This window comes from Mytilus trossulus, chromosome 2 (genome assembly GCF_036588685.1).
Source record: "Mytilus trossulus isolate FHL-02 chromosome 2, PNRI_Mtr1.1.1.hap1, whole genome shotgun sequence".
Lineage (NCBI taxonomy): Eukaryota > Metazoa > Mollusca > Bivalvia > Mytilida > Mytilidae > Mytilus > Mytilus trossulus.
Window position 1 is genome coordinate 73,039,166 of NC_086374.1, and position 25,244 is coordinate 73,064,409.

The window sequence follows — 25,244 nt, forward strand, 5'->3', positions numbered from 1 at the left end:
AAACCTTTATTCTATAATGGTCATCAAACTGGTGATGTTGTCCTTAAAATTTACGAAGGGGTGATTTTAACTTCACCATTTGGAACTCTTTGGCTTAATAGCTTCCTTGTGGTTAGTAATCTTCTATCAAGGAATCATAGGGAATATCATATCAGTTTGTAGATACATGTATATACTCAGTATGCAGGCGATGCTGGAATGTTGCTACATAGAAACGGAAAGTTGTTGGAAACTGAAATCATCTTTTTTGTTTTAAAGTTTTGTTTTGAACCTACCTCCATTGTCAATTTCAAGACTAATCTGTATCTGTTGTATCTCTAGTTTGATGGGATAAATGATAAACAAAGTCACCAAATTCTGAATTATTTAGTGAGAGAAACCTGTTTAAAGGTACCACTTAAGGGAGAGCAAAAATGTGGTCTTTTAATACAGGTTCAATTTATATGAAATGTTCTGAGGGAATACAAATTAATGGTTTTATGAGATGTTTTTGCTTAATTCAGGTGGTCTCTTAAGCAGGTTTGACTGTACTTAGCGAAAGGTGAAGTCTGTTTCAGATGTTTTGTTTGAATCAGAGTGATTTTTTACAATGTAGGATCTGTCCCTCTCTAAGATTCTTGTATCTACGTTGGCCATTATTTTTTTATGAAACGAATCAATATCAACTCGCTCAATTTGTCTAAGATTTTTTTGTTGCAGAAAGCTCGACATAGGGATAGTGATCCGGCAGCGGCGGCGGCGTTAGTTAACTTCTTAAAAGGTTTGTATTTTAGAAGGTGAAAGACCTGGATGCTTCATACTTTGTATATGGATGCCTCATGTTACGGAGTTTCTGTCAGTCACATGTCCAATGTCATTGACCTCATTTTCATGGTTCAGTGACCTCTTGAAAAAAAGTTCAGAATTTTTGTAATATTGAATTCTCTCTTATTATAAGTAATAGGATAACTATATATGGTATGTGCATACCTTGCAAGGTCCTCATGCCCGTCAGACAGTTTCACTTGACCTCGACCTCATTTCCTGAGCAGTGAACAAGGTTAAGTTTTGGTGGTCAAGTCCATATCTCAGATACTTTAAGCAATATGGCTAGTATATTTGGTGTATGGAAGGACTGTAAGGTGTACATGTCCAACTGGCAGGTGTCATCTGACCTTGACCTCATTTTCATGGTTCAGTGGTTATAGTTAAATTTTTGTGTTTTGGTCTGTTTTTCTTATACTTTATGCAATAGGTTTTATTTGACCATGACCTCGATTTCACGGTTCATTGCACAGTGTTAAGTTTTTGTGTTTTGGTCTATTTTTCTTAAACTATAATTAAGTAATAGGTCAACTATATTTGTTGTATGGAAGCATTGTTAGCTGTACATGTCTGCCTGGCATGGTTCATCTGACGTTGACCTCATTTTCATGATTCATTGGTCTTTGTTACGCTATCTTGGTTATTGTTAAGTTTATGTGACAGTTGTAATAAAGCTTTATTCTTAGGACTATCAACATAATCTCAATGATTAGTAAAGAAGGCGAGACATTTCAGTGTGTGCACTCTTGTTTAATACTATTGCAAGATGAAAGCGTTATAGATTGTAAGTACTAATTTACGCCTACTGTAGAATAGGCAGTTTCACAATAACTTTCAAGCCCGGCTTTGAATGCTGATAATATTGATGTTAATAATTTAGATTGAAGATTCATAGAGTACTTGAAATACCCAATAATGTCTGCAAGGGCACTTATTTAGTTTAGGTAGTCAATACAGTGATGGAAGATCCAGTTAAAAGATGAGCAAAACTTATATTGATTTCGGTAGACTAGAACCCTTTAAAATACCACTGTCGGATATTGTTGGTATTTTCATGGTCAGAGAAACTAGACAAAACACTAACAAGTTTAATCATTGTCAACGCACCTTAGGGATTATTCGATAGACCTACTACTTATTCGTGATGAGAAACTGATCTTTAATGTACTGTTAAATAATAAACGATCAAATAAGGTTAAGATCAGGTGAAACATGTTAGCTGGACATGTAAACATTGAAATGATCCTATAGACTAAACAATATTGAAAGACATAAATGTTTGTCATGATGGATGCCAACTGACTTCCTTTTCATGGTTCATCAGTAAAAATAAAGTTATTATAATTTGTAAATATGAAGTTAACAGTGGTATACCGATATTGAAATCGTGTAAATCGATTAATTAAAAGGTAATAATTTGTCAAAAAGTAAAATCACAAAAATACTGAACTTAGAGGAAAATCAATTTGGAAAGTCCATAATCACATGGCAATATCAAATAACAAAACGCATCAAAAACGAATGGACAAGAACTGTCATTTTCCTGACTTGGTACAGGCAGTTTCAAATGTAGAAAATGATGGATTAAACCTGGTTCTATAGTGCTAACCCTCTCACTTCAATGACAGTCTCATCAAATTCCGGGATATGTACATTGACTCGTGTTCACCGATTTAACTCAAATTCTCCTATTGATTTTATAACATTCTAAAATGTGTTTTCAAATTAAATGAGTCTAAAATACACAATTAAAAATGCACAGACTCGATAACATATATCAGCATTTTGTGTGAATGTCTAGATGTCATTTAAATAATCATCAAGATAACCCTCAAAGTTTGTCGATGTTCACATAACCCAATATAAACCTAAATATATATAGATAGTAAATTCATGCATGTGGACTTTTTGAGTTCTGTTTGATTATACCACAGCTTATTACATGTTATATGTTAAATATAAGAGTAATATTTTTTTTTATCTGTTACAGTATAAGAATTATTCTTGTTAGATCGAAGCAGTTAACGGGCCACTAGCTACGAGATATGCACAATTATCGCTATTATCTGTATTTTTCCTTTGATGTTTTTTTGTGATAATTTTCATATCACTCGTGTAGAGTGAGAATGAAAAATATCGCTAGTTTCTAAGGTCCTTAGCAACAGCGTATTAATGTAAATCATGCGCTAGAGTGTTGGCCAATCAGAAAAGATTAGTCGGAACTATACAAAAAAATGTAATCTGATGACTGCGCGCTTAAATGTCAACAACGCAAGATGATTTCCCTTTTTAATATTTTACCGTGAATTTCGCCGTTAAATAATTTATTGGAAGTTAATAAAAGTAATCAAATCATGTTTTTAACAAATAAAAAATGTCCTTTTTTACATATGTCTTCTTCAATTAGACAAATCATCGTAGGTCTGTCTGCATGTACATTTCTTCATGCATGTATATTTCTTCGTCTGCTTTGAAAATACATTATATATTCAACCGTTCGCTCCATTTTGATACGTAGAAACACTAAATTACAGCTTATCAACAGTGAAAATGGTCTTTGCCATATTTGAACACGCCGGATGGTCAGATGAGATATCTTTTTTCAAATGAATGAACTACCTGAGCGACTACATATTTATATCAAATAAGATTCCGCCAAAAAAAATAGTACCACAAAAGAAAATACATTATCATCGTATAAGATACTTTTTTTTACTGAAATTTAAATTGAGTGATATTCGAAAATACAAATAATAGCGATAAAAAGATTATTTATGTTTTTTTTAAACTCGATGCATTTTCTCATTCTAATCTCATCTCAGGGCTCCGCCCTTCGATGAGACGAGAATGAGAAAATGCATCTCGTTTAAAAAAACATAAATAATCTATAAATATATAAATTTGTTTGTTGCAATCATTAATAACAGTGAAATAATTAAATTAAAATCCACTTTTAGCCGTCAGTTTGGTTCAATTTTGTCCACAAAAAAAGGAAACATCGGTGATAAATTATTCACTTGCAATATTTCGACCTCATTGAATCTGTACTAGTGTTTATGTGACCTTTAATTCAATTCATTGGCTAGTGATTGTTTATGCAGGCATATGTTGTGTTCAGCGATTAAAAGGAAAATGTAAACAAAGGTGAACCATTTTGTTGACTGAATCATTGGATCCAAACAAAATATTCTTATACATTTTTGTACTTATAAAAACGATAATTAGATATAGGAAGATGTGGTGTGAGTGCCAATTAGACAACTCTTCATCCAAATATCATTTATAAAAGTAAACCATAATAGGTCAATGTACGGCCTTCAACACGGTAACCTATTTGTTAACCTATAACATGAAGTGACGTTAAAGTCAAATAGACCTAGAAAAATCTAATTGCATAAGGTCGCTTTCTATTTATGTTTATGTTTATATCGGGTTATGTTGTCACGGAATAGAACTTCCTTCATAATATAAGTTTCAAATGGAAAAACTATTCTGGAATATTATTTCCACAGGAATAACTATTACAGTAGATGTTCCTAACGGAATAAATAGTATAGAATAATTGTTCCGACAGGTATTATGACATCGTTTATAATAAAGCTTCCACTGGAACTTCTGTTAGGTGGAACAAATATACGCTGACAATGTGACCGTCGGTAGTCTCCGGAGGTCACTTCGATATTTAATTAGATTACGTTTGGGCTTTATTTATACACATGAAATACTGATATATACGTATTATTGAGTACATGCATTGATAACTGTTATGTGTATCTTCAAATTTATTGTAATTTTGAAATAAGTTTTAGTATGTTATAAATCAAATTTGAGAATTTAGGTCACATAGGTGAACATAAATTTGATAGTCAATGACCCTTTAACGAAATGGATTACCTTAGCTGTATTTGGCAAACTTTTTTGGACTTTTGGTTTCTCAATGCTTTTCAACTTTGTACTTGTTTGGTTTTATAAATATTTTGATATGAGCGTCACTGATGAGTCTTATGTAGACAAAACGCGCGTCTGGCGTATTAAATTATAATCCTGATACCTTTAATAACTATTAGGAATTTTAGTCCTCAATTCACTTCAACTTCGTAATTCATTTGGACTTTTTAACTCTTTTTGGATTCAAGCGTCTCTGATGAGTCTTTTGTAGACGAAACGCGCGTCTGGCGTATATACTAAATTTAGTCCTGGTATCTATGATGAGTTTTATTACCTTGTTTTCTTTCAATATTGACTATAATTCTTGTTTATCTAAATGCAACATATACATACGTTACCTCTAGCTAATAGGTTAAATTGAAGGTCACATACATATGGATTAAAAGAGATATAGTTCATTTTCATCATTTTTATCAGCAATGCTTCTTTTGACAAATTGAACTAACCTGGCTGCTACAGCCACTAATTGATCCATTTTATCCTTTTTTTTTAATAATTGAACAAAACATAATCATAATATTTTAAATCACGTAGCTAATGTCATTTTGGCATATCAAGGTAACAAACAAAATGTCCTGTACCGTACCAAGTCAGGAATATCACAGTTGTTACCACATAGTCCGTTTCTATGTATATTAACGTTTGCGTTTGTATCAGTTCAGTGTTTCTGTTGTTCCGCTGTTTTCCTCTGATAGTTGATGTATTTCACTTGGTTTGATTTGCTACCCGACTTTGTTTCAGTTAAATCGATGTATGACCATTAAACAACGGTATACTGCTTTTGCCTCCATTTAAACTTCATGAAAATGTCACAATATGTAACATTACAGATAATATCTAAGATTGCGAGAGAAAACAAAATAGTGGGATAAGACAGTCAACCAATTTGTGTTGATGATCGTATACGCAAATTTTAAGTATTTATTGTTTATTTCAGTCGTTTTCCGCATTACTCTGTTGGAACAGATTTTTGTAAGGATCGTACCCTTGCTATAAATGAAGTTTGTTTGATTAACCATGAACACGAACGATCATTACGTAATGTGTTAACGCAATACGGAGCAGCAGATGGTTTGTACTGCTGAAAAATGTGAAGTATTACGACGCTAGATTAAAACTGACGAGGAAAGGCGCACAGCCACCGAAAACTTTATTATTGTATATCCCAGGTGGTCGTGTGGTATAGCGCTACGGATACAGTGCAGGCGGTTTTGGATTTTAATAAGCGTAATCTATGTATTATTAGTAAATTTGCAAGTCATAGATTTCGTTACAAATTACTTAAAACCTTTAAATTATCGATATATATATCCCGTCTAGCGGGACGGCTGCAGTGCACGCGATTTTGTGTCACGATATCGCAGTAGCAGGGGTTCGAATCCCGGCGAGGGAAGAACAAAACGTTTGCGAAAGCGAATTTACAGATCTAACATTGTTGGGTTGATGTTTAGACGAGTTGTTTATATATACATGCATTTCAATATGGTTAAGGACACTTGTTAAAGAATATTTCAACACTATTAGTAACTTGTTTTTGTTCGAAGCGCACATATAGTAGATGTTTGAAGGCATGACCTTTGGTATGATATATCACACACATTGTTATAAGTCAAATATGTCACAATTCAAAATGCAAAAAAAAACACATTTCATAATTCAAATATCTCATCATATCATATAAAGCTATATTTATACATCACAAACCAAAAAAAAAAGACACACAGTACATATCAGAGAGTACTCGCAGTTAACGACAGTTCAAAGCCAATATCAGCTGATAAAAAAAACATATTATGTAAGACTAAAATAACAATCAGTACACATCCAACATGCAATGGATAAAGACGTCAATTAGCAGTCAGAGAAAAACATGGCATTGACCTGCGCAATGGCACAATATATGTATCCATAGATTGTAGTACCGTGAATTGGCATATGTGTACACAAATTATATCATAGTAAGGTTTAAATTGATACCAATAAATGCAATATTCAAAGATCTAATTACAGTGTTGAATTGATAACCTTTTAGATTACGTTTATTTAAAGGATTAATAAGTTTACACGGATTGTATATAAAGTTCTGAACTCGGTAAAACATCACCGTAATAGTTATATTGGATGTGATATTCCGTTTGAATATATATAGAGCCCAGGTGGTCGTGTGGTCTAGCGGAACGGCTGCAGTGCAGGCGATTTGGTGTCACGATATCACAGTAGCATGGGTTCGAATCCCGGCGAGAGAAGAACCAAAAATTTGCGAAAGCAAATTTACAGATCTAACATTGTTGGGTTGATGTTTAGACGAGTTGTATATATATTAATTTAAAGGTTTTAAGTAATTTGTAACGAAATCTATGACTTGAAAATTTACTAATAATACATAAATTACGCTTATTGAAATCCAAAACCTCACCACAGACATGTGACAGGCGTGTACAGACATGAAAGTCATATTTCTCAAGTAAATAAGCGTAATTAAATATAGACTTTGTAAAACTTTTATAAAAACCAATACTTCCTTATTCTGTACTACACCATATTTACATATTGTTCAGGCACGAATTTAAAAGGTTTTTATGGATTTTAAAATTCTTTTTGATGTTTAACCAATACTGTTCGAGTGTTTTATTTGAATTTCAGGTTTTTTCAGGGTTTTTTTCACGTAAGTCAGTTAAATTTAATGATAGATGTATTTGATTGTACGTATGAATGAATCTTTAAATACCTTTTTGAAAGAATTAGAAAGTTTTCTTTTATTACATCAAGGTTAGTTTATCTAATGTGTATTTGATTTGATCAATTTTAGAAATTATTAGGAAGTAGAAAAATTCCACTAAAGGTAATGTCTTTCTATCAGTTATTATGTTAATCATTATCTTCCAAAAGCTGAAATTCTAATATTAGATTAATTTCTTTTTAATAATATATATAATAGGATAACTAATCTATCGAGATGCTCGTAAAGACGTTTGTTTTAAAATGTTATTGTTATTTTGTTCAAGAGTCAGTGTAATCAAATGTGTGTAATCTGAATTGATTCACTACTTATATTCGAGGAAAACATTTCAAGCAACCCAGTTTCTGTGTTTGCTTAACATTTGAAAGTAGTGATCTAATATGCATTCACGAATTCATTCTAAAAACTAAAAATGTGGCCATAGTCAACGCTTTTAAAACAATGTGAAATTACTAAAAAAAAGAAGAAGCATTGATTACATATGATAATTTTTTTTTGCTATGATCATGAAAACATGATTACGAGTACTATCTTCAAGTTTTCTTTTAATACTACCCTGTGCACTTCATTGTGGAAACTTGTGCCATCATGAATGGTATTTCATTTTGAAATGAAGGCTTATGTCAGAATGACGCGAGATTGCCATAAGCCAATCAAAATAACGTATTATAATGAAACATATATCAAATGTAATTATTGCAATTTCATTTGTATGAATCAGGGATGGGGTAATTAAAAATGTAATGCATTCCAATTTTCAATTTGATTGAATTAAATGTGTAATTGAGCGGTGTTTTTTTAATTACATGTAATGGTAATTTAATTAATTACAATGTAAAACCACGTAATGGCGTTTACGATAAGGAGCTATGTTTAATTATATAAATTGTTAAATTATATTTATTTTTCAAATATTGATATCACATACATGAGGTCTTTAATTTATTCTGAAGTTTTTGTATTATTTATTTTGACCTACAGAAATTTTTTCTTAATAGTCTTATAATTCTTTTAAAAAATTGAGAATCATATATTAGTGTTGTTCAGTTTTTAAAAAAATCTTTGACTACATAGATTTTTTAAGTAATTAACCACCTTGTTAAACAGAAGCAAAAAATGTGTGAAAATATTTCTCACTTCATTTAGAATTTAAAATCACTTAACACAAATATTTTGTCAAATTAGTATATACAAAAGGTTTATAGAAATAAAAATTAACAGCTGTAAAAACACACAACAATTAATCATATTAAAATGTCTAGGGAAAATGCCATTATTACATTTTTTTTTATCTAATTAGCATAATATTGCTAATATTTAGACATTATATACATATTTTTGTAAGAGCATAAGTTCTTTTTATGTCAAAAATTGTTCAAATTCGACTAGTGAAAAGTAAAATAACAAAAATACTGAACTTAGAGGAAAATCAATTCGGAAAGTACATAATCACATGGCAAAATCAAATATCAAAACGCATCAAAAACGAATGGACAAGAACTGTCATATTCCTATCTTGGTACAGACATTTTCAAATGTAGAAAACGGTGGATTAAACCTGGTTCTATAGCGCTAACCCTCTCACTTTAATGACAGTCTCATCAACGATAAAACATGATTAATGACAATCTGATTTTTGCTTTTATTTGAAGCTGAACCTACTATTATAACACAACTATCAGATACTGTTATAGTAGTCTCTGTGATAAGGTGGTGATATATGTCGTCTACTACGGCTAAATTCGAAACTACGGTTAAATACGAAACTACGTTAAAATAACGCAGTTAAATATGTGGAGATTCAGATTATCCGATAAATCGGTAGTGACCAATCTCTGTGTTATAGTAGTCTCAGTTTTAAGTTATAACTTTATATTGAAGTAAAGTTTTTTTTTATTGCATTGATTGCAATCTAATTTACTGTGATAGACATGATATTAAGGGTACAAATCAAATCGGCTCCTGGTCAAATCGGCACCCAAAGAAAAATTCAAATCGGCACGCATTCCAAGTCAATTCGGCATTCAATAATATTTTATATAATATACATATAGAAATAAGTCTTAAAATGTATATATGATCTCTCAATTTTAAATTATTTGTTTAGATTGGATATATTCATTTATTACATCGTTTTTCTTCAAAAACGTAGCAAAACAATGGAGCCCTCACCCAAGCTGTTGTTCTAATTGTGAAAAAAATAGAACAATAAAAGGGAAAATAATGGGTCCCTTTCATCAATAATCATGGTAAAACTTAATGCCCTTTGTTACAGCCGGGGCATAAAAAAATGGAGAAAAAGACAGTATATAACCAATGTTAAATGAAAATGACTAAAAAAAATTATTAAAAAATAAAATTTTTATTCAATATATATCATCATATAATTTCAAATACAAAGTTATTCAACCCTCAAAAAATGTAAATAAGTCAATACAACTTAGATAACCCTTTCTCCATTTTCCTTTTTTTGCTTAAAATATCGAAAACAAAACATATAGTAAACATATCTAATATAGGTGCCGAAATGACTATATTTGGTGCCGATTTGACCAGGTGCCGATTTAACCAGGTGCCGATTTGACTATAATTCGATAGTAACAGTATAATTATAGATTAACAGTATTTTATTTTATCTTTATTATTATTTACTTTTCAATATTGTGACAAGCACACTTTTGAATACTAAAAAAACCCTCACATTTTTCATTAATCTATAATTTCTTTATTTATATTAATATAAAATAGAAAAAGATGAATACTTTTAGCTAGAGATAATTTGGATGGGGGTTCTGTGTATTCACATTATTTGCACAACTCTCCTTACTGATGCCATATTTTGGAATTTCCGTGACCTAAATGGTTCGCGAAAATTAATATTTTTATATATAGTATAGTAATCATGTGTAATTTAAGGTTTATGTACCCTTCTGTAGCCATTATTGTACGAACTTTTCAAACTTCAATTGTATCAAAACTACAATATAATGAATAATAGAGATATGCCATTTTGTATATATTCCAAGGGGAAACTTGATGCAAAGCAGTATTTTTTACTGTTTTATTGCATTTAATAGAAAAAGAGAACCTTGTGGCAAATAAATAAAGATTTTTATAACCTTTAGGCTAATATGGCCGTATTTAGACCCCAACGTTTACTCTGAGTACAGACTAACCTATGCACCTGCAACAGTTTTAAGTGTTGACAGGAACTAGATATATAACTTTTAAATGCATTTTATGTTTTAGAAAATTATAAACTTTTCTAGATTTTGCTATCCAGTTTTTTTCGTTCCTGCAGAAGGTGCAAAAATTAACTAAGTAGTGTTAACGATTGAGAAGCTCCCCTCATATAATCAATGTTGTGAGTAGTATTGATTTAAATGGACAATAGATGGACAATAGACACCTGTAAACAATAGGTGATTTAAACTGAGTGGACCGTATCAAATGAAAATCGGGTGTTTGTTAATTTTGTTATCTTCTGCAGACTGAAAAAATCCAGGTAAGTTTTTAATTTTCTGAAATGTATACTTCATATAACTTTATATATTTAGTTCCTGCCATGCCTTAAAACTTTCCTGGATGTACCAGTTTGTCTTTACTCATAGTAATTTTTGAGGTGTAAACACGGCCATACTTTTCAATTCCTAATGACGAATCTTAAATGACTTCATTTTTGAGATGTCAAAATACAATATCTGCCACACTAGCTCCTATCAAAAGGCTATTTAGAATTGCTGTCAAAGTGTTCAGACCAGGTGAGAGATGCAGACTAAATGACAAAACATTAAAACTACCAATGCTTATGAAAAAATGCAATTTTTAAAGTATACTCATCTGTTGTTATAACATGCATACAATAACAGTATACCGAATTGTCTGTTAAAAATGAATTCACAATATTCCGAAAACGAGAAAACTTCAATACGGAAAGCTCGCAATAAAATGACAAAATCAAAGGTCAAACACATCAAATGAATCGATAACAACTGCCATATTCCTGACTTGTTCAGGAATTTACTTCTGTAGAAAATAGTTGATTAAACCTGGTTTTATAACCAGCTTAACATCTCACTTGTATGACAGTCGCAGTATTAGATAATACACAGTACTGGATTAATAATAAGGAAAACGTTAGAGTAAATCAGTGCTAAAGTCTAAAAAAAAAATCTTTCCGTTTCTAAGTGATCATTTAAGACAAAAATTCATTTACTAATGACTGTTTTTTAAGAGATTTTTTTTCTAATTTGTATTTTTTCATGAATTAGTCATTTTCATATTTTATTAAAAGATCATGTACCCGTCTTTTTGTAGTTTAAACATAAAACGAATTGTTCAGAAACCTTATCGAATTAAGAATTGTGTATGATGGTTCTCTTTTATAGCGTTGTATTTTTGATGTTGCTGTATTTCTTACAATTTTGATCGCAGCTTTGAACCAGATCACATTTATTTTACACCTGTGAAAGTAGCGGAAGTATCTGAGGGGACATTGAAAGTCGAAGAAAAACTAACAAAGTCATTGCCAAAAAATCCACGAAAATCGACTAGAAGACACACAAGTCCTCGAAATCCTGCATAGATAACTAAGAATTGAGCAACGCGAGTCTCACAAAACACAATGGATGCACTTTGCTGATTTGAAATAGTGAGTTGTTGATGCCCAAATGTGGCACGCGTCGTGGTTCTTATGTAAGTGCAAGTCCGGAAAGATGTCTCATGAAGAATAAATGCACGTGTTTTGTTGCATTGTGTTCAAAATAACAAAAGAAACCAAGAGCCTGTTATTCAGTGGTTGTCGTTTGTTTATGTGTTACATATTTTTATTTTTTTTCAATTTGTTTTTTATATAACATAAGGCCGTTAGTTTTCTCGTTTGAATTGTTTTATATTTCGGTGCCATAGCACATTGTAGAAGGTCGTACGGTGACCTCTAGTTGTTAATTTCTATTTCAGTTGATGTCTCTTAAGGCGAGTTGTCTCGTTGGCAATCATTTCACATATTCTTTTTTATATTCAAGGGAAAGTCAAAACTGAAAATCCCTTAGTTAAAGTAAACTGGGAAGAATGTTCGCATGCTTTGGTTTTATCATTTTTAACTCGTTACCTGTATAAAAAGGGTTAAACTTTCGACATAAAACCGATGTGTATAACATAACAAATATCGACAATATCGTTAAACATCGTCAATATGTCATCCCCAAAATATTAGCACAATTGGTTTGATGTGACAGATATATTGCAAACTATTATGAAATTTTACAGGAAACATGCTGATTCTTATCTTGTTTATAATCGGTGCAGTTGGTATGTATTACATATAGTATCTTGTGTTGTTTAGAGAAATCGTGTTTATTGTTTCTATATATTTTGAGTAATTTGTTTTTAATTGTTTGTATCGATCTGAAGAGTAAATAAAATTTAGAATGAAAATGTGGAATATGTCAAAGAGACAACAACCTAACAAACGAGCATATAACAGCCAAAGGCAACTAGTTAGTCTTCAAAAAGTAAAATAACAAAAATACTTTCAAAAAAACACATTGAGAAAATCCCACACCCGAAAGGCAGGCTTCAGTTGAGGCCCCTAAATGAAAAAAAGCTGTTGTCATACTAAACTCAAAAACATGTAAAAGAACGAAAATTAAAATATACAAGACTAAGGCCGTGTTCACATTAACCTAAACTCGGTGTTGTGTTAGTGTAACTCACACATAACCTAACATAATTACGTTCCCATTGATAAAACTCAATGTTTACATGTAGTTTAAATCATGTTTTGTCTACATGCAGTCGATAGTCGATGTAGGCCTTGTGTAGGTTAAGTGTACACTAAACTAGACATTCAGAATTTAAATTTTCCCCATGTATATTTAAAAAAGAAACGATTTTTATATAAAATTGATACTTATAACACTTATTAATAAAATTCTTTACAGAAATATTTGTTTAAACTTGATATATTTATTTGTTATAAAAACACTTTACGTAGCCTATTAAAACCTTATCAAGACTCATCCATCATCATTGCCGAACACATTTGAAAAGGTCTCCAAATCAACGGGACGTACACACTGACAGAAATATTTGCCACTGGTCTTTACTCAAACAACGATTCACTCATCAATGCATTACTGAAAAAGGATGAGGTTAATTGTTTTCTTTATGTAGTATCACAGATCCGTTAAAATACAATTAGAAATAAAAAAAAAAAAACATACCCCCTCCCCCACTTTACCAAATTTCCCTTGGAGAAAATAATACCATTTGAAACAAACAGAAAAGATAGAAATGTAGTGATCCTTAACATCGCCATTCTTCGTCTGTAAGCACGCTGATGCAGCCTACGTTTATATGCGTAATCCAGACATCTTTTAAAAACTACTGCAAATCATCCAAAATGACTGTCTTAACGGACAAATATGGCTGTATTTACATGCCAAAAATTCGAGTTCGAGTCAGATTTTTTTTCTCGCGTGATATTCAGTTATATTTTGTTTTTTATCGATCGTACTAATTCAATACTTCACTATAATTTATGGGAAATTTTGGATTCAGAATATTAGTTCATTCCGTAATGATCTGTATGACCCAATCTTTTTTAATCAAATTGTGGGAACATGAAATTTATCTTAAAAGGAACAATATCCATAGAAAAGTACTTTACAGACTGTCGGCATCCCAATGGGAACAAACTGTGCCCCTCTACTTGCTGACTTGTTTCTTTATTAGTATGAGGCTGACTTCATGCAGGAACTTCTTAGGAAGAAAGATAAGAAGTTAGCAATATCCTTTAACTCTACTTTCCGCTATATAGATGACGCTCTTTCACTAAACAATTCAAAATTTGGTGACAATGTGGATCGCATCTATCCCATTGAATTGGAGATAAAGGATACTTCAGATACATTTAAGTCGGCCTTATATCTTGACTTACATCTAGAAATTGAAAATGAGGGTCGGTTGAAGACAAAGCTTTACGACAAAAGAGATGATTTCAGCTTTCCAATTGTGAACTTTCCATTTCTAAGTAGCAACATTCCAGCAGCACCTGCATACGGGGTATATATCTCCCAATTGATACGATATTCCCGTGCTTACATTTCCTATCATGATTTTCTTGATAGAGGGTTACTGCTCACAAGGAAGCTATTAAACCAAGAGTTCCAAATGGTGAAGTTGAAATCATCCCTTCGTAAATTTTACGGACGCCATCACGAGTTTGTTGACCGTTATGGAATAACCGTTTCACAAATGATATCGGATATGTTCCTTGCGTCGTAACTACAATCCCCTTCCCTTTCATGAATTTGACCTACCGAATTAGACTTTTTACCGGAATTGTAATTACATAAGCAACACGACGGGTGCCGCATGTGGAGCAGGATCTGCTTACCCCTTACCCTTCCGGAGCACCTGAGATCACCCCTAGTTTTTGGTGGGGTTCGTGTTGTTTATTCTTTAGTTTTTTATGTTGTGTCATGTGTACTATTGTTTTTTCTGTTTGTCTTTTTCATTTTTAGCCATGGCGTTGTCAGTTTGTTTTAGATTTACGAGTTTGACTGTCCCTTTGGTATCTTTCGTCCCTCTTCTTTTACAACATACATAGAAACATTTCTAATAGTGTATCCCACTTTTTTCTCTTTTTTTCCAACTCTACTAAATTTAAGGAAGCGCAATAAAGGACACGAGTCTATCAATTAATCCAAGAGAAGCCAAATCCTTTTTAACCAGAACAAGACGAAGTGCCGACGATTGCACAGACGAAGTTTGGTGTGAAGCAAACAGAAAATATTGCACGGTAAATATTTTGTTAAACATTATAACTTTTACACATTTATTGCGAATGTATAAGTCTTTTTCGAATGTACGTGAAAATTGTCACAAACGAAAGTGTATATATCATTACATTGGAACGAACCTCGATGCATCAACAAAGAAAGATGTCTTAAAATGTTCATAATAAAATTAACGGTACCTATTTTCTTGCACCAGATAAAAATTCCGAGACCGTTCAAAATCTTATGCACACACTACATCCTACACTTATGAATACAGGTATGGAAGAAGATCCAGAACGCAATTTTTGTTTGTTTTGACCGCAGAGAATATTTTTCACAAAAAAATTTGCGAAAAAAACTACATTGCATAAATATTTCTCTCAACTTTTAAGAGCCCACTAGTAAGTCAAAATACTTGCGGCATTTTGTATACTTATATTATATAAAAACATAGTTAGTTCAAATAATTACAACTACATTGCTTTATCCGATTTTAGCAACACTTTGAGGAAGGTCGTGAAGATTATTGTCCACTGCGTTCTACGCATTGTGGGGACGGAACAACTTGTTACCTATCTCAACCTTGCTACAATCCACATCATCCTATAGAAACGGGTTGTACAGGTAAGATCACATTGACCAGATGTGTCTCCAAGACAAAGGTATCAGGATTATAATTTAGTACACCAGACGCGCGTTTCGTCTACATAAGACCCATCAGTGACGCTCATATCAAAATATTTATAAAGCCAAACAAGTACAAAGTTGAAGAGTATTGAGGATCCAAAATTCCCAAAAGTTGTGCCAAATATGGCTAAGGTAATCTATGTCTGGGATAAAACAAAAATCCTTAGTTTTTCGAAAAATTCAAAAGTTTAGTAAACAGGAAATTTATAAAAAAAAAATGACCACATTATTGATATTCATGTCAACACCGAAGTGTTGTCTACTGGGCTGGTGATATCCTCGGGGACGAAACGTCCACCAGCAGTGGCATCAGTGGTAAAAATAGTTATCAAAGGTGCCAGGATTATAATTTAGAACGCCAGACGCGCGTTTCTTCTCCATAAGACTCATCAGTGACGCTCATATCAAAATATTTATAAAGCCAAACAAGTACAAAGTTGAAGAGTATTGAGGATCCAGAATTCCCAAACGTTGTGCCAAATATGGCTAAGGTAATCTATGCCGGGGGGAAAAAATCCATAGTTTTTCGAAAAAAAATCAAAAGTTTAGTAAACAGGAAATTTATAAAAATGACCAGATTATTGATATTCATGTCAACACCAAAGTACTGACTACTGAGCTGGTGATACCCACGGGGCGAAACGTCCACCAGCAGTGGCATCAGTGGTGAAAATAGTTATCAAAGGTGCCAGGATTATAAGTTAGTACACCAGGCGCGCGTTTCGTCTACATAAGACTCATCAGTGACGCTCATATCAAATATTTATAAAGCCTAACAAGTACAAAGTTGAAGAGCATTGCGGATCTAAAATTCCCAAAAGTTGTGCCAAATATGGCTAAGATAATCTATGCCTGGGATAAAAAAAAATCTTTAGTTCTTCGAAAAATGCAAAAGTTTTGTAAACAGGAAATTTATTAAATATTGATATTCAGGTAAAAACGTCAAACCCTTAATTCCAAAATTTTTTTCATCCAAAAGGTTTAAATTAATAGGGATTGTTATTGATAGACAGCCAATATTATGAAGGTTAGTTTGTGTAGCGATCTACAAAATTAATATGATTTCATGTACGTCTCTCTGGATTTACATTTAGCTCAACTGGATCAAAGGGTCATGTTACCTATTGCTATCATTTTGAGTCCGTCGGGCGTCGTAAACTTTCCAAAGTTTTAAAATAATCAGTTCATAAAAAAAAATTCAACCAAAGGCGTTAGATTACCACTTACAAATGCCTTAAGGAATTACAAACTTTAATATCGATTTTAACTGAACTTTCGGCTCTCCCTTGACACCATTTGCGAGTATGGTCTTGATGAAACGATGATAGTCCGTCGGAAGGGACGATAAATGGCTGACCCGTGTTAAGAGAGATTTATATTTCTTGCACTTTATAGACACCCTTGCAGATTTCGAAAAAGAGCAGGCTAATGCCGGTACAATGCAGCACTCGTATCCGCAAAGTGGAAAGGGATTAATTCGTCATTGAATAAAATGTCAGGTGACTCTGACTGTTAACTGACAATAACTAGTTTTCGACCAAAAGTATTGCAAATAATTAAACATTATTTTAGTCTTTCATTTGAAAATTGACGTATCAAAAAATAATATTTATATTAGTACAGAAAAAAGCCAGCTATTCCGTTTGACGTATTTTTTTACAATCATTGCGTCAATTAATGCACAGGTTGGAAATACCCATCAAAGATACCAAGCTGAAATTGTGTACACCAAGTGCAAATTATGTTTAAACATGACTTATAAAAATGAAAATAACACTATGAGCACGTTAGGTAGTGTGAATCCTCTGTAAGGTACGTAAGTAAATGGCAAATAAAAATATTAGTAATTGACTTGATTGACTTCACTATTTTTGCAGAAGATCTTTGTATGTCATTTCCTTGTGAAAATGGTGGAAACTGCAGTGTTGTTAATGCAACCCATATATCGTATACGTGTGCATGTGTTCCTGGATATAACCAGTCAACAGACTGTGCTACTGGTAAGTTCAATAGTTCTACATATGAATCCCATTGAGATGTTGAATAAAATATATTTGAATACAAATTGTACTTGTTATATGTAGTTTACATTCATAGTTTTGAGATTGAGTTCAGTTGGAAAATCGTTTACAACTGTTGATGCATTTATGTTAATGGGTACCGTTTTTATGTCGATTAATGAACATTTTAATGTTCGTGAATATTTAATTTCTATGTTTTGTGCGAGTCTGCATACAAGCCTTAATGAAATTTGCCGTTCCTTTAACAGTTAATTTTGTGGTTCACCTGTACAAACTAAATCCACGAAAATTGGTATCCAACGATATTAATATATCCACAGAATATAAATTAAAAGATATAAAAATGCAATATAAAATATACACCAGTAGCCAACAGGGCAAATCCACACATACAGCTGAGGGTGTACCAATGTAAATCTTATCATTCGCGATTACTGAACAATGTCGTAATGTTCATAAAAGTACAAAGCGGTTTATAATACCTCGAATTTGACATACACGATCATCGCATAACCAGTATCTATGAAAATGGGAGGATTTTTATTTTTCCAATGCTAACTTAGTAACAATATACAAGCCTCATATGCGTATGGGATGTATATATCCCCACGTATTCGCTATTCAAGAGCTTTCAGCTGCTACACTGACTTTGTTAAACGTCACCAGTACCCGAGTAGAAAGTTGATGATACGGGTTATGTCAAAGAACGTCTCGTCATTTTCTTGAAAAGGAAGTTCATGGCAAAGTACCGGGACCTTGTTGATAAATTTTCCGTATCAACTTCACAAATAATAATCGATGGTCTCGAGGAATAGATTCTGGGTACTGAATGTGTTTATAATCTTTATAACGTGTTATATTACCCTTTTGTTTGTTTCTATGAATATTACTTTGACTTTTTAGTCTGTTTTTGGTGATATCCATTTTACATGGCTCTGTACATATACATTCCGTCATTGTGGTATTGTGCTAGAGTTAATTTTTGTATTCTTGTCTTTGCTTTTTGCTTATGTTCTTTGTGTATATGCCATTTTGGAGTTTCTTTGTTACATATGACGTAATTCTGTACTGAAAATACCGTCATTGTGTTATTGTGCTATGGTAAACTCCTGTACTCTCAGTGACTCTAGGGTGAGTTTTTGTTTTCTTGTCTTTCGTTTTTACTAATGTGCTTTCTCTATATGCCTTTTTTGTGTTTCTTTGCTACATCTTGCTTTGTTTTATAGTGATTAAGATTATAAAATAATGTTGAATTATGTACCAAAATATTTTACATTTTTTTCAATTAAATAAAAAAAAAAAGATGTGGTGTGATTGATTATGAGACAACTCTCCACAAGACACCAAATGACTCAGACATTAACAACTATAGGTCACCGTACGGCAAACTATTTATATGTTTGTTTAGTTCACACATCGTTGTCAATATAAAGGAATTTCATGCGACTGTCATAAAAATGAGAGGATTAGTTATAGCTATAAACGAGGTTTAATCCACCATTTTCTACAAAAGAAAATGCCTATACCATGTCATGAATATGACAGCTGTTATCTCTTTGTGTGATGCGTTTGAGCTTTTGACTTTGCCTTTTGGTAAGGGACTTTCCGGTTAAAATTTTCCTCGGCGTTCTTTTTTTTATATCTTTACCATTTGATAATTATAAATCCCTAGGTTGAGTGTATTACATCACCAAGACCATAAACTAGGCATTCTCGGCAATCTTTTGAAAAATAGAAAAAATGCTAATAGTTTTGATATTGAATTACTATTTAACTGCTAAAACATATAATTATTGTGATATCTTTCGAATATCGTTTTGTGTTTACCCAATAATAGGTATCAAAACTATGAAAGTCTAAAACCAAGTACGTATAATTTTTTTTCTTTCTCAAAGACAAAAGTATTGGGAAATTGATAAACATATCGTTTAAGTAAAAAAATAAGCTTTTATTGGAACAAAACAATTAAAATATGATCATTGTCATACTTTATACTAGTACTTCATTTTGGGGTTAAACAAAATTCAAAGAAGCAGCACATACCTTTTAATGGCCAATACAACATCAACGAAAAGATAATCACTACCGAACTGTTTTATAACTGATTGACTGACAACTTCACTAAGACTAATATGCAACCGATTGATTTGTGATATATTTTTTTTTCGGTTTTTATAAATGAAACACTCATAATCATAATCCATGTGTTAACCCAAAATTCATTCTTTAATGATTTGTTTTTTCCTCCGATGCAAAATTATATTCTAAAATTTTCGTGGAAAATTATACACTTATTTTGCGAACAGGAATATATGTTGCACACACAGACCTGCTGACCTTCGACTAACGGTTGAAATCAATTTGATTGAAAGTTTGGAATAAGCACAGTAAATAAAACGAGCTGTTTGGTAAATTATGAACTCATTTTGATAACATTAACTTTAGTTTGGCTATGTTTTTGTCTTGTAGATTATGATGAATGTGCATCAAACCCATGTTTACACGGTGGTTCATGTGGTAATCATTTTAACCAATTTACATGTGATTGTACCAACCGTTTTGAGGGAATTATATGTGAAAAGGGTAAGTATATTTGTAAGATGAATGCACTCATATCCTGTTCAAATTAGAACCACAGGTCATTCATAGTTTGTATTGGAATTCGTGTTGTTTATTGTGCAGTTTTCTGTGTAACGCGTTATTATTATTTTTTTTCGCGTCAATTTTATTCTGGCCATGTTATTATCCTTTTTGTAAGATTTGTTCATTTCGATTGGACCATTATATCTGGTCCATCTTTAGTGTATAGAGTGCCTAATTTCTTCCGGTCATGATTTCAGATGTCATTGTATTGGCAAAAAAAAATTATACATACAAAAACAATAGTACACAAAACAAGACTTGTATACACTAACGATAGAGCAACATTAAACCCCACTGGAAGGGATATCAGATGCTCCGGGAGGTTAAACTTCATTGATAGTTGTGTCGTTTACATCATACCAGATCACTTAATTTTTATTTCAAGTTAATGAAATGTCCAATTAGGTTATACATTCCGTTATATGTTTAATGGGATTAATTCTGTCGGAATCATATTACGGAATTTGAATAAAAAATTATACCATGGTGGTACTCGACATCCATAATTATAAATGACGGCTAAAACAAAACAAAAAACTGTCAAGCATAAACCTATATCCCCTTCGTTTGATCAGTGATAAACAGTTGTCTCATTAGCAATCATACCACATCACCTTATTTTGATACGAGTCAAAACAGAAAGGTAAGCGTATTCGGTGCCACTGGCGACACATGTTTTTAATATTTCAACACTGGTGATGTTACGGTTGTTATTTAGACTCCATCAGACCTATTCTGATTGATACATAACTCTTGCATCATTCTGACATCACCAAATGTATTATACAACAATACATTTCAATCTTCTGTCTGAATATAGTTTGAAAGGAATGATATTAGGACACAGGGTTTCAAGTTACATGATATATAGCAGCCACATAGACATTACACTATAAAATCTTACAATAAACAATACACACTTGTAACTGAATACAATGTCAATATTTATTTCAGTCATAAGTAAAGTCTTTCAGTTATTTTTAAAAAAAAATCAAGTTCTGGAAGGAATTCAATAATATTAGTACTAAAAAGCAAATATGATTATTCAAGAGTCAACAGTGAAAATAAATTAGGTTCTTCTTTCAGACTGTAGACCTGGTCCTGCCGATATAGTGTTTATTGTTGACACATCAAGCAGTTTAAAGGGGGACGTAAATCGGTCCATTGCCTTCCTACGTGAGTTCGTAGACAAACTTCCAATTGGTGTTGATGACTTTCAAATTGCAGTAATTACCTTCGGAAGAGAACCTTATGTTTTGTTCGACTTAGATGACTATACGAATAAAGCGGATATTATTCGTGCCCTAGACTTAATTGAAGGGAGAGAAGAGGGGACACTAACTGTTCCAGCTTTGCAGAAGGCAGTCGAGGTAAAGTGAGCTGCAGTTCTGGTTGTTAATCTAGCATCTGCATAGAATTTCTACGTAGAATGTTTTTTATTGACTTTTATAGATTTATATTTAGCCAATATTTTTAGATTAAAATGGTCGATATATCAGTCAATTCCAACCTATTACGTTATAGTGTCATGAAGTTTCTATAAGAGCTGTTTATGTTCATAGTTTAGAGATTGAGTGAGCTTGTTTTTATATGCACGGTAAAAGTATTATTAATATTTCTTTCAATATTTTGGAATTTATTTTGTATGCTGTCGAATTGTCAGTTTTTATATATAATCATTTTGCTAATAATGAAACATTGTATTCATTATAACTGATTCCAAATTGTATATTACTTCTAGATATCGATGAGTTCTTCATCAGGGTCTCGTTTATCTTCTGCCTACCATTACATAATGTTGTTGTATGACGGACTCTCTTCTGATCCGAATGATGTATCAACGTTTGTACAGACATCCAGTATACCTATAGTAACGGTCGGAATTGGGCACTCTGTTCTTCATAATGAGCTATTAACTGTTTCCGGAGATGCCGAACATGTGTCAAGTCCTTCTCATTTTAACGACCTCTACAATAGATTTCTAAGGGAGATAATCCATACAGATTGTAACGGTATTTATGTATACATTTACGATGTGATTAATGACATTTATAGTATGTATTTAAAATGAGATACACATTGATATGTACTGATATCGCCCCAAAAATATATTGATTTAAAGATTTTATAATTCATCTTTATTTTCTAGGAAATTTATAAAAAAAAATAACCGGAACATTATGAATTAAATTAAATCTAAACAAAAGTCAAATGTGTTCGTGTTTGGAGGCTAGAACAGTGCAAGTGCAAAGGAAAATATTAAAACATTTTTAGTTAAAGAAAAACCGAAAACGCTATGGATAAAAAGCAAACCCACGAAAAATACTAAAACGGTACAATACAGAAGAACTGAGCAATTGAGCAACCCAAAAATAAAAAATACAAATGGTAAACTCATCTGGCTTAGAAGGATGGCCAGTTTCTTCTCCATAAGATGTAACTGTCGTGTTGTTATTTCTGAATGTTGTCATGCTTAATCTTTTCTCGTCTTATATACCTCTACCTCTGGCACACATTTGAATACGTGACCAAATAGATTCACTTTTTGTGTCCTGTACTTTATTCAGCTAAACAAATGCAATAATTCATAGCATCATATAACCAGCTCAAATGTCAGTACTTCAGTATTGAAACTGGTATTAGAGATAATTATCATAACCTTTCTTAATTAATACGTGTTTTGGAACATTGTTTTTCAAGTTGTTGGATTTCATCGATCCCGATGAAGGGAAATCTAATGAAACCAATGGGATTATTTTAATAATAGTTTTTTATGTGTGATCATAAGAGTTTGTAAATTTTATCAAAACTGAAAAAAACTATATCGTACTAGTTCCTTCACTTATCAACTGTTTTCTTAAAATGTACTGTACCAAGTCAGAAATATGCAGTTGTTATCAAATACTGGTAGTTCGTTTCTATGATGTGTTTTCCTCGGTTTTTGGTTAGTGACCCGTACTACAGTTAAATCAATTATGACATAATAGTTGGGGTTTATTTTGTCGAAGTCAAATACGAAACTTCAAAATTAATATTGTGTCAAATAATTTCATTTGAATGAAATGCGGTGAATACATCAATTAGACAACATGCAAATGACCCAAATAATACTAATGTGACAACTAACATGTCTTTAATGCGACAAATTACTAGTATTTTATGCGACAAATACTTAGTAACTAGTATTTGATGCGACAAATAACAATTCTTTAATGCCTCTATCTTATTTATTTGCAGATTGCACCCTACATACAGAAGCTGACGTTATTATTTTACTTGATATTAATAATAATCAAACCAATGAGAACTTAAACTCAAGACAAACATATGGCACTCGTGCTCTGATTGAAGCCATTGTTAATTATAACAGTGATGTAAACATAAGTATGTATTCCTACACAGAGGAACCAGATATTGTATTTCATTTCACAAACGACAAAGATGCCATGATAGCCAAAGCCCTCCATATAGGGAAGGATGTGTCATCAACCTCAACAAATACTACTCATGCCATGTTACACATCAGCGAAAGTGGGTTTTATCCTTTCCATGGCGGGAGATCTTCTGCGAAGAAATTTGTTGTACTGATTTCCGATGGTAACTGGATGAACACTGATGCCATTAAAATGGAAATAATCAAAATGAAACAAAGTTCAATCGAGGTATATGCAATTTTCGCAGGTGAAGATAGTAACATGGATAATCTTATTTACATTATGGATGATCCGGGCCACGTTTATTATGTGCATGATGAAAACTATGCAGACACAACAAGCTTAAACGTGTTTGCATCTCTTACATCTTACTATACCTGTGACAATGATATATTTACTAATCGCCAGTAAATCAAACAAAACAAAATATATTGCGTTTGTCATAGATTATGTAAGGGTCTGTAAACATTTTATATGTATTTAGGGAAAGACCTTCGAAAAGTAGTCGGATTACCGTACCTTTACCAATTCTCTGTTATTGCGAGTTCACTTTAACAAGCTTTAAAGCATTTATATCTTACCTTATTGGCCTATATATAATTCAAAATTTCATACTTTGTCGTCTTCGTGGCTATATAAAAACTGTTGCATATTATACTTTAATTAAAGTGTTTGTAGTTATGACTATCATTTCATGTTTGTTATTACATATGCATTGTAAGATATTCTCATATATTTTACAGAATGTTGAATATGTTGTTGAGTGTATGTCTAATTTACGTAAACCCATACTTCCTTCATATCATCTCAGATCGCAATTTGGCTCTACAGAATAAAATCTGTGTGTTCAATGTTTTATTTTTGATTACAGATGAATCTCCTCTCTCCCTCTCTCTTTTGTATTCTTTGAATTCAAATCAAACAAGGAAATATTTTGATAAATAAATAGCTAAAACATAGATAATATTTGATATTTTTTATACATTAGAGTTAACTTACTCATGTTGTTACAGACAAGAGGTGAAAAATTACTTTGAACTTGTAACGATTTTTATCTTTCTTCTTCCGTTTATACCCATATAATATATCAAAACCTCATATTATTATCATAATAATAATAACAAGAAATAGTAAAGCGCAATACCACACGACAGAGCTGATGGCTGGTTTAATTAACATTTGA

The 25,244-nt window shown here is 32.1% G+C and overlaps 1 protein-coding gene across 1 annotated transcript; it reads left to right on the forward strand.

Moving 5' to 3' along the window:
- Nucleotides 1-7,536: 7,536 nt before the first annotated feature.
- On the forward strand, nucleotides 7,537-24,698 carry LOC134705390 (von Willebrand factor A domain-containing protein 2-like). The gene is made up of 9 exons (XM_063564129.1): nucleotides 7,537-7,594; nucleotides 12,761-12,802; nucleotides 15,166-15,296; nucleotides 15,774-15,900; nucleotides 17,841-17,963; nucleotides 20,454-20,567; nucleotides 21,714-21,997; nucleotides 22,369-22,639; nucleotides 23,865-24,698. The coding sequence occupies exons 2-9, from the start codon at nucleotides 12,766-12,768 to the stop codon at nucleotides 24,470-24,472; spliced, it is 1,695 nt and encodes a 564-aa protein (XP_063420199.1). The 5' UTR covers nucleotides 7,537-7,594; nucleotides 12,761-12,765; the 3' UTR covers nucleotides 24,473-24,698.
- The last annotated feature ends 546 nt before the right edge of the window (nucleotides 24,699-25,244 follow it).

Bases quoted from the DNA above. Each gene is read 5' to 3' on its own strand.
- LOC134705390 (XM_063564129.1), top strand. From the start codon at position 12,766: ATGCTGATTCTTATCTTGTTTATAATCGGTGCAGTTG. The intron at 20,568-21,713 runs GTAAGTATATTT...TTCTTCTTTCAG, and splicing joins GGGAATTATATGTGAAAAGG to ACTGTAGACCTGGTCCTGCC. The intron at 21,998-22,368 runs GTAAAGTGAGCT...TATTACTTCTAG, and splicing joins CTTTGCAGAAGGCAGTCGAG to ATATCGATGAGTTCTTCATC.